Source organism: Pygocentrus nattereri, chromosome 23 (genome assembly GCF_015220715.1).
Source record: "Pygocentrus nattereri isolate fPygNat1 chromosome 23, fPygNat1.pri, whole genome shotgun sequence".
In the NCBI taxonomy this organism is placed as follows: Eukaryota; Metazoa; Chordata; class Actinopteri; order Characiformes; family Serrasalmidae; genus Pygocentrus; species Pygocentrus nattereri.
The window spans coordinates 32,916,077-32,940,356 of record NC_051233.1 but is presented as its reverse complement, the minus strand read 5'-3'; the positions used below and the strand labels follow the sequence as shown (position 1 = coordinate 32,940,356).

At 43.4% G+C, this 24,280-nt stretch overlaps 1 protein-coding gene across 16 annotated transcripts; it reads left to right on the top strand.

The window, feature by feature from the left end:
• Positions 1-2,537: 2,537 nt before the first annotated feature.
• LOC108415598 (transcriptional regulatory protein AlgP-like) lies at positions 2,538-24,046 on the top strand. 16 transcript variants are annotated; one of them, XM_037533278.1, is made up of 16 exons: positions 2,539-2,757; positions 3,754-3,816; positions 5,163-5,225; positions 6,585-6,647; positions 7,994-8,056; positions 9,415-9,477; positions 10,838-10,900; positions 12,259-12,321; positions 13,491-13,553; positions 15,099-15,161; positions 16,327-16,389; positions 17,749-17,811; positions 18,976-19,038; positions 20,394-20,456; positions 21,140-21,265; positions 23,216-24,046. In XM_037533278.1, exons 1-16 carry the CDS (start codon positions 2,601-2,603, stop codon positions 23,500-23,502), a joined length of 1,389 nt encoding a protein of 462 aa, XP_037389175.1. In that variant the 5' UTR covers positions 2,539-2,600; the 3' UTR covers positions 23,503-24,046. The 16 variants fall into 16 exon arrangements, with proteins under 16 accessions (XP_037389190.1, XP_037389175.1, XP_037389178.1 ...); XM_037533281.1 differs by lacking the exon at positions 7,994-8,056; XM_037533284.1 differs by lacking the exon at positions 9,415-9,477.
• Positions 24,047-24,280: the final 234 nt, after the last annotated feature.

The window sequence follows — 24,280 nt, the reverse complement described above, 5'->3', positions numbered from 1 at the left end:
GGACAGACTGTGGCAAGCACAGAACTCCAATAAAAAAAACACCACTCAGGTTCAGATCGGGGAGGCCGTTTCTCCCAAGTCCTTCCAGGCCTCACTGTCATTGCCCACATGAGCGTTGAAGTCACCCAGCAAGACAATGGAGTCCCCACAGGCGGCACTTTCCAGTACCCCCTCCAGGGTCTCCAAGAAGCTGGGTACTCTGATCTGCCCTTTGGTGCATAAGCACAGACAACAGTCAGAAATAACCCTCTCGTCCACTAGAGAAAACCCCAATGTCCAAGCGCTGAGCCAGGGAGCTATGAGTAAGCCCACTTCTGCCCAACGCCTCTCACCCTGGACAACTCCAGAGTGGAATAAAGTCCAACCCCTCTCGAGAGAGTCTGTTCCAGAGCCCCTGCCTTGTGTTGAGGTGAGCCCAACTATATCTAGTTGGTATCTCTCAGCCTCATACACTAGCTTGGGCTCTTTCCCTGCCAGAGAAGTCATGTTCCATGTTCCGAGAGCCAGTTTCAGTAGCCAAGGATCGGAACGCCAAGGCCCCTGCCCTTCGGCCGCCACCCAATCCACATTGCACCGGACCCCCATAAGCACCTCTACCATGGGTGGTGGGTCCGTGGGAGAGTGGTCCCATGTAACTCTTTCGGGCTGAGCCCGGCCAGGACCCATGAGTAAAGGCCTGGCCACCAGGCACTCCCCCAGGCCTGGCTCCAGGGTGAGGCCCCAGTAACTCTGATCCAGGCAAGGGAAACTGGGTCCTGTTCTTTTTAATCATGTGGGGTTTTTGCATCACCCTTTGTCTGGCCCATCACCTAGGACCTGTTTGCCTTGGGAGACCCGACCAGGAGCTGTTGCCCCTGAGAACATACCTCCTAGCATCATGTAGGCACGCAAACCTCTCCACCACGGTAAGGTGGTGATCCAAGGAGAGGACCAACTTCATTGTATCTTTTTTAAAATCTAATGTAAATTTTTTTTTTTTTTTTGAAAAAAAAAAACAAAAACAAAAAAAAACAAGTTCATTGTATTTTGTAATAAATAATAGTGGAAAGACTATAGTATATTTTAAACAACCTAATTTTGAAACCTGTCAGAATTAGCAGGTGAATTGGTAACAGATGAGGGAACCATCTGGCAGCACCTGCCAAAAGGCTCAGGCCCAATCCCATTTCTTATTTTCCCCTACCCCTTTTTTTTTTTGAATGTCACTCTAACCCCTTCGAACAGAATTACAAAGGGTAGTGGTTGAAATCTTGCCCTACGAAATGGGACCCTCAAACCAAAAAAAATTTTAAATTTCATCATTAACAAGGCAAAAGTTGAGCTCCTCGCTGCTGAGCTTTAGTCACATTTATGGCATCGCATTTAGGGGGTATAAGACAACGATTTATCATAAACCATTGCTAATTCTTTGGTGATATGAAGCTGAAGTCAGATTTTCTAGTTTGAATTTTCCCGTTCCACCTTAAATGGTGCAGCAGTTACATTCTGTCACTTCAGGTATCAATACTGCTGGACTATTTAAGGTGGAACAGGAAAATTAGCTAGCTAGCTACTGAACCATTAGCATACGTTTAGCAATTTTTTATGCTTGTTTCGAAGAAAATGACCATAATACATTGAAATGACAGTAAGCTAAGATCAAACAGTGGTTATCGTAATTAAAATACTTAAAATACTTATATTTGTGGGTTTCTTTGGTAGGGGCGAGGGGTGAAATGGGATTGGACCTCAGTCTTTGCAAGCAATGATGGGTCATAGCTCACCACATTGTCAAACAGTTCAAAAAAGTAAATAAATAAAATTCTCAACACAAAATTGCAAAGAACATCTTTCATCGTCTTCTGTACAATACTGTGAAAAGATTCAGGGAGAATCTTGAGAAATCTCAGTCTGTGGACAGGCCAGAAACCACTGCTGAGTATGCATGACCTTTGAGCCCTCAGACAGCATTGCACGAGAAACCATCATCCTACTGTGTTAAGTATAGCCACAATGGGCTCAGAAGTACTTTGGGAAACCATCGTCACTTAACACCATTTAATCCACCACTGCATCAAGAGATGCAACCTGCAAGGAGAAAGCCATACATCAATTCTATGCAGAAATGCCGCCGAGTTTTCTGGGCCCAAGTCCAAAATACAGTGGAAATGTATGCTGTGGACAGAAGAGTCTACACTTCAGCTTGTTTTCAAGAAAAATGTACAAGCTCTTCATGCCAGTAACGGACGGGATCAGCCAGACTTTTATGATCGAAAGATGTATACTAGACTGTAAATAAATTACGAACTCAATGCTCAGCTTCTTGGGCTCCCCTACTGGCAGGTACCCTGAAGCCCCCTTTAGGGCAGTCCCGTACATTCAAATAGCTGCACTGTAGGATTAGATTTCACTTCAGACCAAGAAAAGATTTAGTGGGATTATTTTTAAAGGGGCCAATCAGAATTCACTGGAGTCAGCACCCTATGGCCCCACCCCTGACTCCGCCCCTGCATCACTTACCCACACATCTGCTCTCTTAGTATATATATCAGTGCTGTTTTAGTGATCGCAGTGCATAACCAGTCAGACACTGAGACAGAAGAAGTCAAGTAACCGTGGCGATGGAGAGAACAGTTGTTGTTGTTGCTCTGATAATGCTGTTGCAGGACACCCAGGGTTCTGGGAAGCCGCTGAACTCCTCGGCTGAACAGAAGCAGATCAGGGATCTTGTTTTTCAGCAAGGATTCAACTTGACTGAGCTCATGCAAAAAGACACAGGTGATTAAAATACCTCAATCGCCCTCTTTCAATACAAATCACTGATTTTAGAGATGGTGTTTTTTCTCTTTGTTCTTGTTGGTTTTTGTAAAATCTAATAAAACTCTTAGATTTTACATAATGGAAAGCACTAAACATGATCATAAAATGAAGTTTTAGTTTTTGTTTCTGCTTTATTCTCTAGCATATGTTATACAGTAATGACATTGTTGGGCCCATCAGCTATTTTAAATAGTGCCATTGACCCTGCATGAGCAGTGGCTCATTCTTGTTTGTTGTTTTTTGTGATAGCTGGGACACGGAATAGGATGGACTGACTTGGACTCGACAGGGGTGAATAAAATAACATTAACAACTCACTGTTCATTAGACGGTGTGATGCCTACTAGCTTGTTAGGAAGGATAAGACTTCTTCCCAATACACCTTAGCCCGGCCTGCATCTGAACGCCCCTACCTTGAGTGGTTGCAGGCAGTAGACCCAGTCCAGCAGTTAAAACATCTGCCTGCTTTGCTTTCATGCTATAGAGGCTATAATGGGGCAGTCATGCCCTGGAGGTTAGGGAACCGGCCTTGTGACCGGAAGGTTGCAGGACTCATAACGGTTACTAAATTAATTAATAATTAATTAATGTCTGCAATGGCGATGGCTGTTTGATAAACAGATGGAAAACAGCATCACTACAGAGAGATGGGCTCTGATATAAAACAGAGCCAGACAATGTTTCATGTGTAGCCTGGCTGGTGACATCCTGATGACTTAGTAAAGCATGGGAACAAGATAATGAAGTCATGGCTAAGACTAAATAAGGCATAAGAATAAGATCCTAATGCATGGCCATGACTTAGTACGGCATGATCTAATTCCCATGCTTCCCTAAGTCATGGCCATGCATTAGGATCTTGCTTCCCGTTGTTAATAAGGCATGGCTATGCATTAGTTTTAACATCTAGACATGTTGAGGATCTTAAAAGGCTTTGCTTTTGTTTCATTCCAGCACAAGCAAGAGCAGTCGTACGCCCGAAGATCAAGCCGACAACACTGAAGAACGAGAGTGCAGGTAAATGCAAATTCATGCCTACTCAGCTACTATTTGTAGTAGTTTACATATAAAGTTAGATATTTGATCTGATTATTGACAGAAAAAGAAGTAAACAAATCTCTGCTGCAAAGTGTTTCTTAAAGTAGTTGATGGTGGATTTTGAGGAGTGTTTGGGATCATTATCCTGTTGTCCAACACAGAAGCCAGCCTATCTTTTTTAAATAGTGTCATTGACCCTGCATGAGCAGTGGCTCGTTTTGGTTTGTAGTTTTTTGTGATAGCTGGGACATGGAGTAGGATGGACTGACTTGGACTCTACAGGGGAGAATAAAATAACATTAACAACTCTCTCTTCATTAGATGGTGTGATGCCTTGTTAGGAAGGATAAGGCTTCTTCTTTAGCCCGGCCTGCATCTGAACGCCCCTACCTTGAGTGGTTGCAGGCAGTAGATCCAGTCCAGCAGTTAAAACATCTGCCTGCTTTGCTTTCATGCTATAGAGGCTATAATGGGGCAGTCATGGCCTGGAGGTTAGGGAACAGGTGTGATGCCTGCTAGCTTGTTAGGAAGGATAAGTCTTCTTCCCAGTGCACCTTAGCCTGGCCTGCATCTGAGAGCCTCTACCTTGAGCGGTTGCAGGCAGTAGATCCACTCCAGCAGTAAAATCATCTACCTGCTTTGCTTTCATGATATAGAGGCTATCATGGGGGAGTCATGGCCTGGAGGTTAGGGAACCGGCCATGTGATATGAAGGTTCGATTCCCTGAGACGACAGCACATGACTGAGGTGTCCTTGAGCAAGGCACCTAACCCCCAACTGCTCCCCAGGCGGTGCGGATAGGGCTGCCCACTGCTCTGGGCAAGTGTGCTCACTGTCCCCTACAAGTCTGTGCTCACTAGTGTGTTTGTGATGCTTCGCTTCATGGATGAGTTAAATAAGGAGGTTAAATTTCCCTGTTGCAGGACTCATAACGGTCACTTAATTAATAATTAATTAATGTCTGCAGTGGCGATGGCTGTTTGATAAACAGATGGAAAACAGCATCACTACGGAAAGATGGGCTCTGATATAAAACAGAGCCAGACAATGTTTCATGTGTAGCCTGGCTGGTGACATCCTGATGACTTAGTAAACCATGGGAACAAGATAATGATGTCATGGCTACGACTAAATAAGGCATAAGAATAAAATTATAATGCATTGCCACGACTTAGTAAAGCAAGATCTCATTCCCATGCCTGATTAAGTCATGGCCATGCATTAGGATCTTGTTTCCCGTTGTTAATAAGGCATGGCTATGCATTAGTTTTAACATCTAGACATGTTGAGGATCTTAAAAGGCTTTGCTTTTGTTTCATTCCAGCACAAGCAAGATCACTTGTAGTCAAGAAGATCAATCCAAAAACACTGAAGAACGGGAGTGCAGGTAAATGCAAATTCATGCCTACTCAGCTACTATTTGTAGTAGTTTACATATAAAGTTAGATATTTTATCAGATTATTGACATAAAAAGAAGTAAACAAATCTCTGCTGCAAAGATTTTCTTAAAGTAGTTGATGGTGGATTTTGAGGAGTGTTTGGATCATTATCCTGTTGTCCAACACAGAAGCCAGCCTATCTTTTTTAAATAGTGCCATAGACCCTGCATGAGCAGTGGCTCGTTCTTGTTTGTAGTTTTTTGTGATAGCTGGGACACGGAATAGGATGGACTGACTTGGACTCGACAGGCGTGAATAAAATAACATTAACAACTCTCTCTTCATTAGACGGTGTGATGCCTGCTAGCTTGTTAGGAAGGATAAGGCTTCTTCTTTAGACCGGCCTGCATCTGAACGCCCCTACCTTGAGTGGTTGCAGGCAGTAGATCCAGTCCAGCAGTTAAAACATCTGCCTGCTTTGCTTTCATGCTATAGAGGCTATAATGGGGCAGTCATGGCCTGGAGGTTAGGGAACAGGTGTGATGCCTGCTAGCTTGTTAGGAAGGATAAGTCTTCTTCCCAATGCACCTTAGCCTGGCCTGCATCTGAGAGCCTCTACCTTGAGCGGTTGCAGGCAGTAGATCCACTCCAGCAGTAAAATCATCTACCTGCTTTGCTTTCATGATATAGAGGCAAAAAGGGGGCAGTCATTGCCTGGAGGTTAGGGAACCGGCCTTGTGACCAGAAGGTCGATGGTTCGATTCCCTGAGCCGACAGCACATGATTGAGGTTTCCTTGAGCAAGGTACTTAATCCCCAACTGCTCCCCAGGCGGTGCGGATAGGGCTGCCCACTGCTCTGGGCAAGTGTGCTCACTGTCCCCTACAAGTCTGTGCTCACTAGTGTGTTTGTGATGCTTCGCTTCACGGATGAGTTAAATAAGGAGGTGAAATTTCCCTGTTGCAGGACTCATAACGGTCACTTAATTAATAATTAATTAATGTCTGCAGTGGCGATGGCTGTTTGATAAACAGATGGAAAACAGCATCACTACAGAGAGATGGGCTCTGATATAAAACAGAGCCAGACAATGTTTCATGTGTAGCCTGGCTGGTGACATCCTGATGACTTAGTAAAGCATGGGAACAAGATAATGAAGTCATGGCTAAGACTAAATAAGGCATAAGAATAAGATCATAATGCATGGCCATGACTTAGTATGGAATGATCTAATTCCCATGCTTCCCTAAGTCATGGCCATGCATTAGGATCTTGTTTCCCGTTGTTAATAAGGCATGGCTATGCATTAGTTTTAACATCTAGAGATGTTGAGGATCTTAAAAGGCTTTGCTTTTGTTTCATTCCAGCACAAGCAAGAGCAGTCGTACGCCCGAAGATCAAGCCGACAACACTGAAGAACGAGAGTGCAGGTAAATGCAAATTCATGCCTACTCAGCTACTATTTGTAGTAGTTTACATATAAAGTTAGATATTTGATCTGATTATTGACAGAAAAAGAAGTAAACAAATCTCTGCTGCAAAGTGTTTCTTAAAGTAGTTGATGGTGGATTTTGAGGAGTGTTTGGGATCATTATCCTGTTGTCCAACACAGAAGCCAGCCTATCTTTTTTAAATAGTGTCATTGACCCTGCATGAGCAGTGGCTCGTTTTGGTTTGTAGTTTTTTGTGATAGCTGGGACATGGAATAGGATGGACTGACTTGGACTCTACAGGGGAGAATAAAATAACATTAACAACTCTCTCTTCATTAGATGGTGTGATGCCTTGTTAGGAAGGATAAGGCTTCTTCTTTAGCCCGGCCTGCATCTGAACGCCCCTACCTTGAGTGGTTGCAGGCAGTAGATCCAGTCCAGCAGTTAAAACATCTGCCTGCTTTGCTTTCATGCTATAGAGGCTATAATGGGGCAGTCATGGCCTGGAGGTTAGGGAACAGGTGTGATGCCTGCTAGCTTGTTAGGAAGGATAAGTCTTCTTCCCAGTGCACCTTAGCCTGGCCTGCATCTGAGAGCCTCTACCTTGAGCGGTTGCAGGCAGTAGATCCACTCCAGCAGTAAAATCATCTACCTGCTTTGCTTTCATGATATAGAGGCTATCATGGGGGAGTCATGGCCTGGAGGTTAGGGAACCGGCCATGTGATATGAAGGTTCGATTCCCTGAGCTGACAGCACATGACTGAGGTATCCTTGAGCAAGGCACCTAACCCCCAACTGCTCCCCAGGCGGTGCGGATAGGGCTGCCCACTGCTCTGGGCAAGTGTGCTCACTGTCCCCTACAAGTCTGTGCTCACTAGTGTGTTTGTGATGCTTCGCTTCATGGATGAGTTAAATAAGGAGGTTAAATTTCCCTGTTGCAGGACTCATAACGGTCACTTAATTAATAATTAATTAATGTCTGCAGTGGCGATGGCTGTTTGATAAACAGATGGAAAACAGCATCACTACGGAAAGATGGGCTCTGATATAAAACAGAGCCAGACAATGTTTCATGTGTAGCCTGGCTGGTGACATCCTGATGACTTAGTAAACCATGGGAACAAGATAATGATGTCATGGCTACGACTAAATAAGGCATAAGAATAAAATTATAATGCATTGCCACGACTTAGTAAAGCAAGATCTCATTCCCATGCCTGATTAAGTCATGGCCATGCATTAGGATCTTGTTTCCCGTTGTTAATAAGGCATGGCTATGCATTAGTTTTAACATCTAGAGATGTTCAGGATCTTAAAAGGCTTTGCTTTTGTTTCATTCCAGCACAAGCAAGAGTACTCGCAGTCAGGATAATCAATCCAAAAACACTGAAGAACGAGAGTGCAGGTAAATGCAAATTCATCGTACTCAGCTACTATTTGTAGTAGTTTACATATAAAGTTAGATATTTGATCAGATTATTGACAGAAAAAGAAGTAAATAAACCTCTGCTGCAAAGTGTTTCTTAAAGTAGTTGATGGTGGATTTTGAGGAGTGTTTGGATCATTATCCTGTTGTCCAACACAGAAGCCAGCCTATCTTTTTTAAATAGTGTCATTGACCCTGCATGAGCAGTGGCTCGTTTTGGTTTGTAGTTTTTTGTGATAGCTGGGACATGGAATAGGATGGACTGACTTGGACTCTACAGGGGAGAATAAAATAACATTAACAACTCTCTCTTCATTAGACGGTGTGATGCCTGCTAGCTTGTTAGGAAGGATAAGGCTTCTTCTTTAGCCCGGCCTGCATCTGAACGCCCCTACCTTGAGTGGTTGCAGGCAGTAGATCCAGTCCAGCAGTTAAAACATCTGCCTGCTTTGCTTTCATTCTATAGAGGCTATAATGGGGCAGTCATGGCCTGGAGGTTAGGGAACAGGTGTGATGCCTGCTAGCTTGTTAGGAAGGATAAGTCTTCTTCCCAATGCACCTTAGCCTGGCCTGCATCTGAGAGCCTCTACCTTGAGCGGTTGCAGGCAGTAGATCCACTCCAGCAGTAAAATCATCTACCTGCTTTGCTTTCATGATATAGAGGCAAAAAGGGGGCAGTCATTGCCTGGAGGTTAGGGAACCGGCCTTGTGACCAGAAGGTCGATGGTTCGATTCCCTGAGCTGACAGCACATGACTGAGGTTTCCTTGAGCAAGGTACTTAATCCCCAACTGCTCCCCAGGCGGTACGGATAGGGCTGCCCACTGCTCTGGGCAAGTGTGCTCACTGTCCCCTACAAGTCTGTGCTCACTAGTGTGTTTGTGATGCTTCGCTTCACGGATGAGTTAAATAAGGAGGTGAAATTTCCCTGTTGCAGGACTCATAACGGTCACTTAATTAATAATTAATTAATGTCTGCAGTGGCGATGGCTGTTTGATAAACAGATGGAAAACAGCATCACTACAGAGAGATGGGCTCTGATATAAAACAGAGCCAGACAATGTTTCATGTGTAGCCTGGCTGGTGACATCCTGATGACTTAGTAAAGCATGGGAACAAGATAATGAAGTCATGGCTAAGACTAAATAAGGCATAAGAATAAGATCATAATGCATGGCCATGACTTAGTATGGAATGATCTAATTCCCATGCTTCCCTAAGTCATGGCCATGCATTAGGATCTTGTTTCCCGTTGTTAATAAGGCATGGCTATGCATTAGTTTTAACATCTAGAGATGTTGAGGATCTTAAAAGGCTTTGCTTTTGTTTCATTCCAGCACAAGCAAGAGCAGTCGTACGCCCGAAGATCAAGCCGACAACACTGAAGAACGAGAGTGCAGGTAAATGCAAATTCATCGTACTCAGCTAATATTTGTAGTAGTTTACATATAAAGTTACATATTTTATCAGATTATTGACATAAAAAGAAGTAAACAAATCTCTGTTGCCAAGAGTTTCTTAAAGTAGTTGATGGGTGATTTTGAGGAGTGTTTGGGATCATTATCCTGTTGTCCAACACAGAAGCCAGCCTATCTTTTTTAAATAGTGCCATTGACCCTGCATGAGCAGTGGCTCGTTCTTGTTTGTAGTTTTTTGTGATAGCTGGGACACGGAAAAGGATGGACTGACTTGGACTCCACAGGGGTGAATAAAATAACATTAACAACTCTCTCTTCATTAGACGGTGTGATGCCTGCTAGCTTGTTAGGAAGGATAAGGCTTCTTCTTTAGCCCGGCCTGCATCTGAACGCCCCTACCTTGAGTGGTTACAGGCAGTAGATCCAGTCCAGCAGTTAATACATCTGCCTGCTTTACTTTCATGCTATAGAGGCTATAATGGGGCAGTCATGGCCTGGAGGTTAGGGAACAGGTGTGATGCCTGCTAGCTTGTTAGGAAGGATAAGGCTTCTTCCCAATACAGCTTAGCCTGGCCTGCATCTGAGAGCCTCTACCTTGAGTGGTTGCAGGCAGTAGATCCACTCCAGCAGTAAAAACATCTGCCTGCTTTGCTTTCATGATATAGAGGCTATCATGGGGGAGTCATGGCCTGGAGGTTAGGGAACCGGCCTTGTGATATGAAGGTTCGATTTCCTTAGCTGAAAGCACATGACTGAGGTGTCCTTGAGCAAGGCATCTAACCCCCAACTGCTGCCCAGGCAGTGCGGATAGGCCTGCCCACTGCTCTGGGCAAGTGTGCTCACTGTCCCCTACAAGTCTGTGCTCACTAGTGTGTTTGTGATGCTTCACTTCATGGATGAGTGAAATAAGGAGGTGAAATTTCCCTGTTGCAGGACTCATAACGGTCACTAAAGTAATTAATAATTAATTAATTAATGTCTGCAGTGGCGATGGCTGTTTGATAAACAGATGGAAAACAGCATCACTACGGAAAGATGGGCTCTGATATAAAACAGAGCCAGACAATGTTTCATGTGTAGCCTGGCTGGTGACATCCTGATGACTTAGCAAAGCATGGGAACAAAATAATGATGTCATGGCTACGATAAAGTAAGGCATAAGAATAAAATCATAATGCATGGCCACGACTTAATAAAGCAAGAGCTCTTTCCCATGCCTGATTAAGTCATGGCCATGCATTAGGATCTTGTTTCCAGTTGTTAATAAGGCATGGCTATGCATTAGTTTTAACATCTAGAGATGTTGAGGATCTTAAAATGCTTTGCTTTTGTTTCATTCCAGCACAAGCAAGATCACTTGTAGTCAAGAAGATCAATCCAAAAACACTGAAGAACGAGAGTGCAGGTAAATGCAAATTCATCGTACTCAGCTACTATTTGTAGTAGTTTACATATAAAGTTAGATATTTGATCAGATTATTGACAGAAAAAGAAGTAAATAAACCTCTGCTGCAAAGTGTTTCTTAAAGTAGTTGATGGTGGATTTTGAGGAGTGTTTGGATCATTATCCTGTTGTCCAACACAGAAGCCAGCCTATCTTTTTTAAATAGTGTCATTGACCCTGCATGAGCAGTGGCTCGTTTTGGTTTGTAGTTTTTTGTGATAGCTGGGACATGGAATAGGATGGACTGACTTGGACTCTACAGGGGAGAATAAAATAACATTAACAACTCTCTCTTCATTAGACGGTGTGATGCCTGCTAGCTTGTTAGGAAGGATAAGGCTTCTTCTTTAGCCCGGCCTGCATCTGAACGCCCCTACCTTGAGTGGTTGCAGGCAGTAGATCCAGTCCAGCAGTTAAAACATCTGCCTGCTTTGCTTTCATGCTATAGAGGCTATAATGGGGCAGTCATGGCCTGGAGGTTAGGGAACAGGTGTGATGCCTGCTAGCTTGTTAGGAAGGATAAGTCTTCTTCCCAATGCACCTTAGCCTGGCCTGCATCTGAGAGCCTCTACCTTGAGCGGTTGCAGGCAGTAGATCCACTCCAGCAGTAAAATCATCTACCTGCTTTGCTTTCATGATATAGAGGCAAAAAGGGGGCAGTCATTGCCTGGAGGTTAGGGAACCGGCCTTGTGACCAGAAGGTCGATGGTTCGATTCCCTGAGCTGACAGCACATGACTGAGGTTTCCTTGAGCAAGGTACTTAATCCCCAACTGCTCCCCAGGCGGTGCGGATAGGGCTGCCCACTGCTCTGGGCAAGTGTGCTCACTGTCCCCTACAAGTCTGTGCTCACTAGTGTGTTTGTGATGCTTCGCTTCACGGATGAGTTAAATAAGGAGGTGAAATTTCCCTGTTGCAGGACTCATAACGGTCACTTAATTAATAATTAATTAATGTCTGCAGTGGCGATGGCTGTTTGATAAACAGATGGAAAACAGCATCACTACGGAAAGATGGGCTCTGATATAAAACAGAGCCAGACAATGTTTCATGTGTAGCCTGGCTGGTGACATCCTGATGACTTAGTAAAGCATGGGAACAAGATAATGAAGTCATGGCTAAGACTAAATAAGGCATAAGAATAAGATCATAATGCATGGCCATGACTTAGTATGGAATGATCTAATTCCCATGCTTCCCTAAGTCATGGCCATGCATTAGGATCTTGTTTCCAGTTGTTAATAAGGCATGGCTATGCATTAGTTTTAACATCTAGAGATGTTCAGGATCTTAAAAGGCTTTGCTTTTGTTTCATTCCAGCACAAGCAAGAGTACTCGCAGTCAGGATAATCAATCCAAGAACACTGAAGAACGGGAGTGCAGGTAAATGCAAATTCATGCCTACTCAGCTACTATTTGTAGTAGTTTACATATAAAGTTAGATATTTGATCAGATTTTTGAGATAAAAATAAGTAAACAAATCTCTGCAGCAAAGTGTTTCTTAAAGTAGTCGATGGTGGATTTTGAGGAGTGTTTGGGATCATTAACCTGTTGTCCAACACAGAAGCCAGCCTATCTTTTTTAAATAGTGCCATTGACCCTGCATGAGCAGTGGCTCGTTCTTGTTTGTAGTTTTTTGTGATAGCTGGGACACGGAATAGGATGGACTGACTTGGACTCGACAGGGGTGAATAAAATAACATTAACAACTCTCTCTTCATTAGACGGTGTGATGCCTGCTAGCTTGTTAGGAAGGATACGGCTTCTTCTTTAGCCCGGCCTGCATCTGAACGCCCCTACCTTGAGTGGTTGCAGGCAGTAGATCCAGTCCAGCAGTTAAAACATCTGCCTGCTTTGCTTTCATGATATAGAGGCTATAATGGAGCAGTCATGGCCTGTAGGTTAGGGAACAGGCCTTGTGACCGGAAGGTCGATGGTTCGATTCCCTGAGCTGACAGCACATGACTGAGGTTTCCTTGAGCAAGGCACCTAACCCCCAACTGCTCCCCAGGCAGTGCGGATAGGGCAGCCCACTGCTCTGGGCAAGTGTGCTCACTGTCCCCTACAAGTCCGTGCTCACTAGTGTGTTTGTGATGCTTCGCTTCACGGATGAGTTAAATAAGGAGGTGAAATTTCCCCGTTGCAGGACTCATAACGGTCACTAAATTAATTAATAATTAATTAATGTCTGCAGTGGCGATGGCTGTTTGATAAACAGATGGAAAACAGCATCACTACGGAAAGATGGGCTCTGATATAAAACAGAGCCAGACAGTGTTTCATGTGTAGCCTGGCTGGTGACATCGTGATGACTTAGTAAAGCATGGGAACAAGATAATGATGTCATGGCTACGACTAAGTAAGGCATAAGAATAAAATCATAATGCATGGCCACGACTTAATAAAGCAAGATCTCATTCCCATGCCTGACTAAATCATGGCCATGCATCAGGATCTTGTTTCCCGTTGTTAATAAGGCATGGCTATGCATTAGTTTTAACATCTAGAGATGTTGAGGATCTTAAATGGTTTTGCTTTTGTTTCATTCCAGCACAAGCAAGAGGAGTCGCACGCCCGAAGATCAAGCCGACAACACTGAAGAACGAGAGTGCAGGTAAATGCAAATTCATCGTACTCAGCTACTATTTGTAGTAGTTTACATATAAAGTTACATATTTTATCAGATTATTGACATAAAAAGAAGTAAACAAATCTCTGTTGCCAAGAGTTTCTTAAAGTAGTTGATGGTGGATTTTGAGGAGTGTTTGGGATCATTATCCTGTTGTCCAACACAGAAGCCAGCCTATCTTTTTTAAATAGTGCCATTGACCCTGCATGAGCAGTGGCTCGTTCTTGTTTGTAGTTTTTTGTGATAGCTGGGACACGGAAAAGGATGGACTGACTTGGACTCCACAGGGGTGAATAAAATAACATTAACAACTCTCTCTTTATTTGACGTGTGATGCCTGCTAGCTTGTTAGGAAGGATAAGGCTTCTTCTTTAGCCTGGCCTGCATCTGAACGCCCCTACCTTGAGTGGTTGCAGGCAGTAGATCCAGTCCAGCAGTTAATACATCTGCCTGCTTTACTTTCATGCTATAGAGGCTATAATGGGGCAGTCATGGCCTGGAGGTTAGGGAACAGGTGTGATGCCTGCTAGCTTGTTAGGAAGGATAAGGCTTCTTCTTTAGCCTGGCCTGCATCTGAACGCCCCTACCTTGAGTGGTTGCAGGCAGTAGATCCAGTCCAGCAGTTAATACATCTGCCTGCTTTACTTTCATGCTATAGAGGCTATAATGGGGCAGTCATGGCCTGGAGGTTAGGGAACAGGTGTGATGCCTGCTAGCTTGTTAGGAAGGATAAGGCTTCTTCCCAATACAGCTTAGCCTGGCCTGCATCTGAGAGCCTCTACCTTGAGTGGTTGCAGGCAGTAGATCCACTCCAGCAGTAAAAACATCTGCCTGCTTTGCTTTCATGATATAGAGGCTATCATGGGGGAGTCATGGCCTGGAGGTTAGGGAACCGGCCTTGTGATTTGAAGGTTCGATTTCCTTAGCTGAAAGCACATGACTGAGGTGTCCTTGAGCAAGGCATCTAACCCCCAACTGCTGCCCAGGCAGTGCGGATAGGCCTGCCCACTGCTCTGGGCAAGTGTGCTCACTGTCCCCTACAAGTCTGTGCTCACTAGTGTGTTTGTGATGCTTCACTTCATGGATGAGTGAAATAAGGAGGTGAAATTTCCCTGTTGCAGGACTCATAACGGTCACTAAAGTAATTAATAATTAATTAATTAATGTCTGCAGTGGCGATGGCTGTTTGATAAACAGATGGAAAACAGCATCACTACGGAAAGATGGGCTCTGATATAAAACAGAGCCAGACAATGTTTCATGTGTAGCCTGGCTGGTGACATCCTGATGACTTAGCAAAGCATGGGAACAAAATAATGATGTCATGGCTACGATTAAGTAAGGCATAAGAATAAAATCATAATGCATGGCCACGACTTAATAAAGCAAGAGCTCTTTCCCATGCCTGATTAAGTCATGGCCATGCATTAGGATCTTGTTTCCAGTTGTTAATAAGGCATGGCTACGCATTAGTTTTAACATCTAGAGATGTTGACGATCTTAAAAGGCTTTGCTTTTGTTTCATTCCAGCACAAGCAAGAGTACTCGCAGTCAAGATAATCAATCCAAAAACACTGAAGAACGAGAGTGCAGGTAAATGCAAATTCATCCTACTCAGCTACTATTTGTAGTAGTTTACATATAAAGTTAGATATTTGATCAGATTTTTGAGATAAGAAGAAGTAAACAAATCTCTGCTGCAAAGAGTTTCTTAAAGTAGTTGATGGTGGATTTTGAGGAGTGTTTGGATCATTATCCTGTTGTCCAACACAGAAGCCAGCCTATCTTTTTTAAATAGTGCCATTGACCCTGCATGAGCAGTGGGTCATTCTTGTTTGTAGTTTTTTGTGATAGCTGGGACACGAAATAGGATGGACTGACTTGGACTCTACAGGGGTGAATAAAATAACATTAACAACTCTCTCTTCATTAGACGGTGTGATGTCTGCTAGCTTGTTAGGAAGGATAAGGCTTCTTCCCAATGCACCTTAGCCTGGCCTGCATCTGAGAGCCTCTACCTTGAGTGGTTGCAGGCAGTAGATCCAGTCCAGCGGTTAAAACATCTGCCTGCTTTGCTTTCATGATATAGAGGCTATCATGGGGGAGTCATGGCCTGGAGGTTAGAGAACCGGGCTTGAGACCGGAAGGTTCGATTCCCTCAGCTGACAGCACATGACTGAGGTGTCCTTGAGCAAGACACCTAACCCCCAACTGCTCCCCAGGCGGTGCGGATAGGGCTGCCCACTGCTCTGGGCAAGTGTGCTCACTGTCCCCTACAAGTCTGTGCTCACTAGTGTGTTTGTGATGCTTCGCTTCACGGATGAGTTAAATAAGGAGGTGAAATTTCCCTGTTGCAGGACTCATAACGGTCACTTAATTAATAATTAATTAATGTCTGCAGTGGCGATGGCTGTTTGATAAACAGATGGAAAACAGCATCACTACGGAAAGATGGGCTCTGATATAAAACAGAGCCAGACAGTGTTTCATGTGTAGCCTGGCTGGTGACATCGTGATGACTTAGTAAAGCATGGGAACAAGATAATGAAGTCATGGCTACGACTAAGTAAGGCATAAGAATAAAATCATAATGCATGGCCACGACTTAATAAAGCAAGATCTCATTCCCATGCCTGACTAAATCATGGCCATGCATTAGGATCTTGTTTCCCGTTGTTAATAAGGCATGGCTATGCATTAGTTTTAACATCTAGAGATGTTGAGGATCTTAAATGGTTTTGCTTTTGTTTCATTCCAGCACAAGCAAGAGGAGTCGCACGCCCGAAGATCAAGCCGACAACACTGAAGAACGAGAGTGCAGGTAAATGCAAATTCATCGTACTCAGCTACTATTTGTAGTAGTTTACATATAAAGTTACATATTTTATCAGATTATTGACATAAAAAGAAGTAAACAAATCTCTGTTGCCAAGAGTTTCTTAAAGTAGTTGATGGTGGATTTTGAGGAGTGTTTGGGATCATTATCCTGTTGTCCAACACAGAAGCCAGCCTATCTTTTTTAAATAGTGCCATTGACCCTGCATGAGCAGTGGCTCGTTCTTGTTTGTAGTTTTTTGTGATAGCTGGGACACGGAAAAGGATGGACTGACTTGGACTCCACAGGGGTGAATAAAATAACATTAACAACTCTCTCTTTATTTGACGTGTGATGCCTGCTAGCTTGTTAGGAAGGATAAGGCTTCTTCTTTAGCCTGGCCTGCATCTGAACGCCCCTACCTTGAGTGGTTACAGGCAGTAGATCCAGTCCAGCAGTTAATACATCTGCCTGCTTTACTTTCATGCTATAGAGGCTATAATGGGGCAGTCATGGCCTGGAGGTTAGGGAACAGGTGTGATGCCTGCTAGCTTGTTAGGAAGGATAAGCCTTCTTCCCAATACAGCTTAGCCTGGCCTGCATCTGAGAGCCTCTACCTTGAGTGGTTGCAGGCAGTAGATCCACTCCAGCAGTAAAAACATCTGCCTGCTTTGCTTTCATGATATAGAGGCTATCATGGGGGAGTCATGGCCTGGAGGTTAGGGAACCGGCCTTGTGATATGAAGGTTCGATTTCCTTAGCTGAAAGCACATGACTGAGGTGTCCTTGAGCAAGGCATCTAACCCCCAACTGCTGCCCAGGCAGTACGGATAGGCCTGCCCACTGCTCTGGGCAAGTGTGCTCACTGTCCCCTACAAGTCTGTGCTCACTAGTGTGTTTGTGATGCTTCACTTCATGGATGAGTGAAATAAGGAGGTGAAATTTCCCTGTTGCAGGACTCATAACGGTCACTAAAGTAATTAATAATTAATTAATTAATGTCTGCAGTGGCGATGGCTGTTTGATAAACAGATGGAAAACAGCATCACTACGGAAAGATGGGCTCTGATATAAAACAGAGCCAGACAATGTTTCATGTGTAGCCTGGCTGGTGACATCCTGATGACTTAGCAAAGCATGGGAACAAAATAATGATGTCATGGCTACGATTAAGTAAGGCATAAGAATAAAATCATAATGCATGGCCACGACTTAATAAAGCAAGAGCTCATTCCCATGCCTGATTAAGTCATGGCCATGCATTAGGATCTTGTTTCCAGTTGTTAATAAGGCATGGCTACGCATTAGTTTTAACATCTAGAGATGTTGAGGATCTTAAAAGGCTTTGCTTTTGTTTCATTCCAGCACAACCAAGAGTAATTGCAGTCAAGAAGATCGATCCGAAAACACTGAAGAACGAGAGTGCAGGTAAATGCAAATTCATGCCTACTCAGCTACTATTTTTAGTAGTTCACATATAAAGTTGGATATTTTATCAGATTATTGACAGAAAAAGAAGTAAACAAATCCTTGCTGCAAAGTGTTTCTTAAAGTAGTCAATGGTGGATTTTGAGAAGTGTTTGGGATCATTATCCTGTTGTCCAACACAGAAGCCAGCCTATCTATTTTAAATAGTGCCATTGACCCTGCATGAGCAGTGGCTCATTCTTGTTTGTAGTTTTTTGTGATAGCTGGGACACGGAATAGGACGGACTGACTTGGACTCGACAGGGGTGAATAAAATAACATTAACAACTCTCTCTTCATTAGACGGTGTGATGCCTGCTAGCTTCTTAGGAAGGATAAGGCTTCTTCCTTAGCCTGGCCTGCATCTGAACGCCCCTACCTTGAGTGGTTGCAGACAGTAGATCCAGTCCAGCAGTTAAAACATCTGCCTGCTTTGCTTTCATGATATAGATGCTATAATGGGGCAGTCATGGCCTGGAGGTTAGGGAACCGGCCTTGTGACTGGAAGGTCTATGGTTCGATTCCCTGAGCCGACAGCACATGACTGAGGTATCCTTGAGCAAGGCACCTAACCCCCAACTGCTCCCCAGGCGGTGCGGATAGGGCTGCCCACTGCTCTGGGCAAGTGTGCTCACTGTCCCCTACAAGTCTGTGCTCACTAGTGTGTTTGTGATGCTTCGCTTCACGGATGAGTTAAATATTGAGGTTAAATTTCCCTGTTGCAGGACTCATAACGGTCACTTAATTAATAATTAATTAATGTCTGCAGTGGCGATGGCTGTTTGATAAACAGATGGAAAACAGAATCACTACGGAAAGATGGGCTCTGATATAAAACAGAGCCAGACAATGTTTCATGTGTAGCCTGGTGGTGACATCCTGATGACTTAGTAAAGCATGGGAACAAGATAATGATGTCATGGCTACGACTAAATAAGGCATAAGAATAAAATCATAATGCATGGCCACGACTTAGTAAAGCAAGATCTAATTCCCATGCCTGATTAAGTCATGGCCATGCATCAGGATCTTGTTTCCCGTTGTTAATAAGGCATGGCTATGCATTAGTTTTAACATCTAGAGATGTTGAGGATCTTAAAAGGCTTTGCTTTTGTTTCATTCCAGCACAAGCAAGAGTAATTGTAGTCAAGAAGATCAATCCAAAAACACTGAAGAACGGGAGTGCAGGTAAATGCAAATTCATCGTACTCAGCTACTATTTGTAGTAGTTTACATATAAAGTTAGATATTTGATCAGATTATTGACAGAAAAAGAAGTAAACAAACCTCTGCTGCAAAGTGTTTCTTAAAGTAGTCGATGGTGGATTTTGAGGAGTGTTTGGGATCATTATCCTGTTGTCCAACACAGAAGCCAGCCTATCTTTTTTAAATAGTGCCATTGACCCTGCATGAGCAGTGGCTCGTTCTTGTTTGTAGTTTTTTGTGATAGCTGGGACACGGAAAAGGATGGACTGACTTGGACTCGACAGGCGTGAATAAAATAACATTAAAAACTCTTTCTTCATTTGATGAGTGATGCCTGCTAGCTTGTTAGGAAGGATAAGGCTTCTTCTTTAGCCCGGCCTGCATCTGAACGCCCCTACCTTGAGTGGTTGCAGGCAGTAGATCCTTTCCAGCAGTTAAAACATCTGCCTGCTTTGCTTTCATGCTATAGAGGCTATAATGGGGCAGTCATGGCCTGGAGGTTAGGGAACAGGTGTGATGCCTGCTAGCTTGTTAGGAAGGATAAGCCTTCTTCCCAATACAGCTTAGCCTGGCCTGCATCTGAGAGCCTCTACCTTGAGCGGTTGCAGGCAGTAGATCCAGTCCAGCAGTAAAAACATCTGCCTGCTTTGCTTTCATGATATAGAGGCTATCATGGGGGAGTCATGGCCTGGAGATTAGGGAACCGGCCTTGTGATATGAAGGTTCGATTCCCTGAGCTGACAGCACATGACTGAGGTTTCCTTGAGCAAGGCACCTAACCCCCAACTGCTCCCCAGGCAGTGCGGATAGGGCAGCCCACTGCTCTGGGCAAGTGTGCTCACTGTCCCCTACAAGTCCGTGCTCACTAGTGTGTTTGTGATGCTTCGCTTCACGGATGAGTTAAATAAGGAGGTGAAATTTCCCCGTTGCAGGACTCATAACGGTCACTAAATTAATTAATAATTAATTAATGTCTGCAGTGGCAATGGCTGTTTGATAAACAGATGGAAAACAGCATCACTACAGAGAGATGGGCTCTGATATAAAACAGAGCCAGACAATGTTTCATGTGTAGCCTGGCTGGTGACATCCTGATGACTTAGTAAAGCATGGAAACAAGATAATGAAGTCATGGCTAAGACTAAATAAGGCATAAGAATAAGATCATAATGCATGGCCATGACTTAGTACGGCATGATCTAATTCCCATGCCTGATTAAGTCATGGCCATGCATTAGGATCTTGTTTCCAGTTGTTAATAAGGCATAGCTATGCATTAGTTTTAACATCTAGAGATGTTGAGGATCTTAAAAGGCTTTGCTTTTGTTTCATTCCAGCACAAGCAAGAGGAGTCGCACGCCCGAAGATCAAGCCGACAACACTGAAGAACGAGAGTGCAGGTAAATGCAAATTCATCATACTCAGCTACTATTTGTAGTAGTTTAAATATAAAGTTAGATATTTTATCAGATTTTTGAGATAAAAATAAGTAAACAAATCTCTGCTGCAAAGTCTTCGTTAGAGTAGTTGATGGTGGATTTTGAGGAGTGTTTACGATCATTATCCTGTTGTCCAACACAGAAGCCAGCCTATCTTCTGTTTTACCTTTTTTATTGCATTTACTTTTTTTGCCGCAGAGGTTATCTTTATTTCTTTTCACATCAAAACTCAACAAAATATCACTGTTGTCGTAACAAAACCTTGTGTCATTTGTGATGTTTTTCAGTTTTTGCAGTAATTAGAAAATACCTTTTGGTCTTTACGTTGTGTTTAAATTTCATGATGAATGGTTTAAGAGAAATGATCCAAAATTGGAAAACATCTGGTTCCATTGACTTCCATTAAAAGTAAAGTAGGTTTTTACTTTTGTCCGTATTTATCTTTTTGGAGAAACAAGGTTTTCTTCCAACAGCAGCGATATGTAATTTTGATAAGGGAAGGGTGCCCAGACTTTTTCATATATCTTCTCCCGTTTCCCCACTCTGCTTGATCCATAGATGATTCCAGTTTTGACAGCAGTTAGTTACACTGGTTCAGACACTTGGCTTTTTTTTTTTTAACTGTTTCTGTACTTGCATTATAGGTGAGGTGGCCTTCTCAGCTGCTTTAGGCCTGCCAGCAGGACTGAGAGGCCCAAAGAATGCTGACACAACTCTGGTCTACAAAAATGTCCTAACAAACATTGGAAATGCCTACAACTCAGTTACAGGTACAGTTACAAAATGAATGCAAACAATATATAGGGGTAACGAAAATGCACCGACTGATTCGTTTAGTGTGGTGCTATAGGCTAATAGACTAAAACACAATATACCAAGATTATTCAGTGCAAACCAATGATGCAATAACTATCATAGTAACAGTGCTAATAGGTGTGATTCTACAAACCTTAGTTGCAAAAAAGCTGGGACACTACAACAATCTGGATGGTTCTTTGGCCCAGAGAACAGGATGTCTATTATAAACAATCTGAAATGAAGGAGATGCAAAAAAAACCCCATAAAGTGTTCATCACTGCATCCACAAACACAAGTCTCTTCTCAAGGCTTGAGCATCTCTGAAATGGTCTAATGCACAGTGGAAATGTCTGTTGGGGTCTGACGAGTCAGAATGTTCATGAAAATAATGGCTATAATAATAATAATCATGTTGTCCAGACCGAAGACAAGGATCATCCAGATTGTTACCAGGATAAACTGGATAACTTGCACATCTATGAAGACACCATTACTGCTGATAGATGTGCAGTTGTTTTGGACCAACATATCGCTGTTGTTGGAAGAAAACCCTCATATCTCCACAATGACAACTTTAGAGGAGAAGGGAAAAACCTACTTTACTTTAATGTAAGCCAATGGAACCAGACTTTTTCCAAAGTCATTTTGGGCCCTTTCTTTTAGTCCATTCACTGTGAAATTTACATACAATTTAAAGGATAACAGGTAATTTTGAATTACAGCGATATGCCTTCCAGATGACGTCTTTTTCAGAGACGTCCATGTTTACCTCAACATGACAAAAGCAAGAAACATTCTGCACATTATACAACAGCATGGCTGCGTAGTCAGAGAGGGCTTAACTGCTGTCCAGAACTGTCCTCCTTCGAAAACGTGTGGCTCATTATGTATGCGCTAAATATGACAACGAAGGCCTCATACAGTTTAACTGCTGAAGAGTTGCAAAACGGAAGAATGGAGAAAAAAATCCACTTTCAAAACATTTACTGTCTTCACAATTTGGTGTCAATCATGAGTCTTGAGTACAGACAATATTAAAATGTAAAATATTAAAACATTACTTTATTAAAACAATGAAAGTTCCATTTGGCAACATGTCTAATGAACATCGTTCACATCACATGCAACCGAACTGCAGATTTTACTCGTTTCCAATTCCCCCCATTAGTTGGACTCCCCCAGTCACACAATTCCCCCAGTGCTAGGAGGGCGAAAGCAAGCACAGGCTTCCTCCAAGACCTGTGAAGCGCCACCGCATCTTTTTGAACTGCTGCTAATGCAAGATCATTAGACAGCTGAACATGCTTGGAGGAAAGCACCAACCAACTAGCATCGCATTCAGTGATAGGAAGCAGAGAGGAGGCCATCCAACCCACCCAGAGAGCGAGGCCAACTGTGCTCTCTTGGACTCCCGGCCATGGATGTCTGTAGCTTCACCAGGGATCAAGGTGGCGTGGTGGGTAGCGCTGTCGCCTCACAGCAAGGAGGGCCTGGGTTCGATTCCCCGGCCGGGCGACCGGGTCCTCTCTGTGTGGAGTTTGCATGTTCTCCCTGTGTCTGCGTGGGTTTCCTCCGGGTTCTCCGGTTTCCTCCCACAGTCCAAAGGCATGCAGCCAGGCCAATTGTGTAAAATGATCAAATTGTAAGTCGCTCTGGATAAGAGCGTCAGCCAAATGCCGTAAATGTAAATGATTTGCTGATGATAGGGCCAACGCTTCGACGGTTGTGCCACTCGGGAGACCTGTGTGGATTTTACTTTCTATTCCACCCTTATCATTTCTTCTGCTCCAAAACTCTCAGTTCAGATCAATAAGACTTTGATATTTATTGTATGATTTGAACCAGCTGTGTTACGGTTCCAACCACTGAGATTGAGAAGCACTGGAACCTGCTGCCTTAACCTGTGTTTCTTTCCACTGCAGGGATCTTTACAGCTCCATTCAGAGGGGTCTACTATATTTGCTTCACAGCAGGCGTGAATGACAACAACAGCTTCAATCTAGGACTGACTCTGTACAAAAACGGGAATGCTCTGCTGCATTTGGGTGAAAACGGCAGTGACGGCTATGCTAAGCATGTCTCGACTGGAGTCGCTCTGGAGCTGGTGGTGGGAGATCAGTTGTACACGAAACTCCCAGCGAACTACGTGGTCTATGATGATTCACTCTTCCGCACTAGTTTTAGTGGCTTCCTCATCTACCCCATGTGAAAGATGCAAAGGCCTAGTGCTAAAATTACTATGAGGCTTGTCTTGTCCTGAACTATTTTGATCAACTACTTAATCAACTATCAATATTCAATACTGAGTAACCAGCTGTGACATCATTTAACCTGCTTTAGCATTTTGGGTAAAGGGAATTTTATGTATATGACAAAACCATTATCAGAGAACTGCTTCTCTGAAATGTCTTTTGGATGCCAGACGCTAGAGGGCGGCCTTGAGCAAGTCCAAATATAATGGATTCCTTGTGTATGAAATAGTTGCTTGCAAATGCTTAATCATTGTTAGACAGACAAATGAATTAATGTTCTGAACAAAAAATGGCATAAAATATTTCAGTGCTGTCATATTTTCGAAAGCCTTTGAACGCCAGTTATAGGTGTTGCTAAAAGTGCTTGCTGTATATTCATGACATGGGTGAGCGCAAACTGCTATGCTCAGTCAATAAGTTGATCAGCTCACCAACCAATCAACTCTTAGTAGCAGTAACGCTAACCAATCAGCTCTCAGTAGCAGTAACACTAACCAATCAGCTCTCAGTAGCAGTAACGCTAACCAATCAGCTCTCAGTAGCAGTAACACTAACCAATCAGCTCTCAGTAGCAGTAACACTAACCAATCAGCTCTCAGCAGCAGTAACGCTAACCAATCAGCTCTCAGTAGCAGTAACACTAACCAGTCAGCTCTCAGTAACAGTAACGCTAACCAATCAGCTCTCAGTAGCAGTAACTCTAACCAATCAGCTCTCAGTAGCAGTAACGCTAAC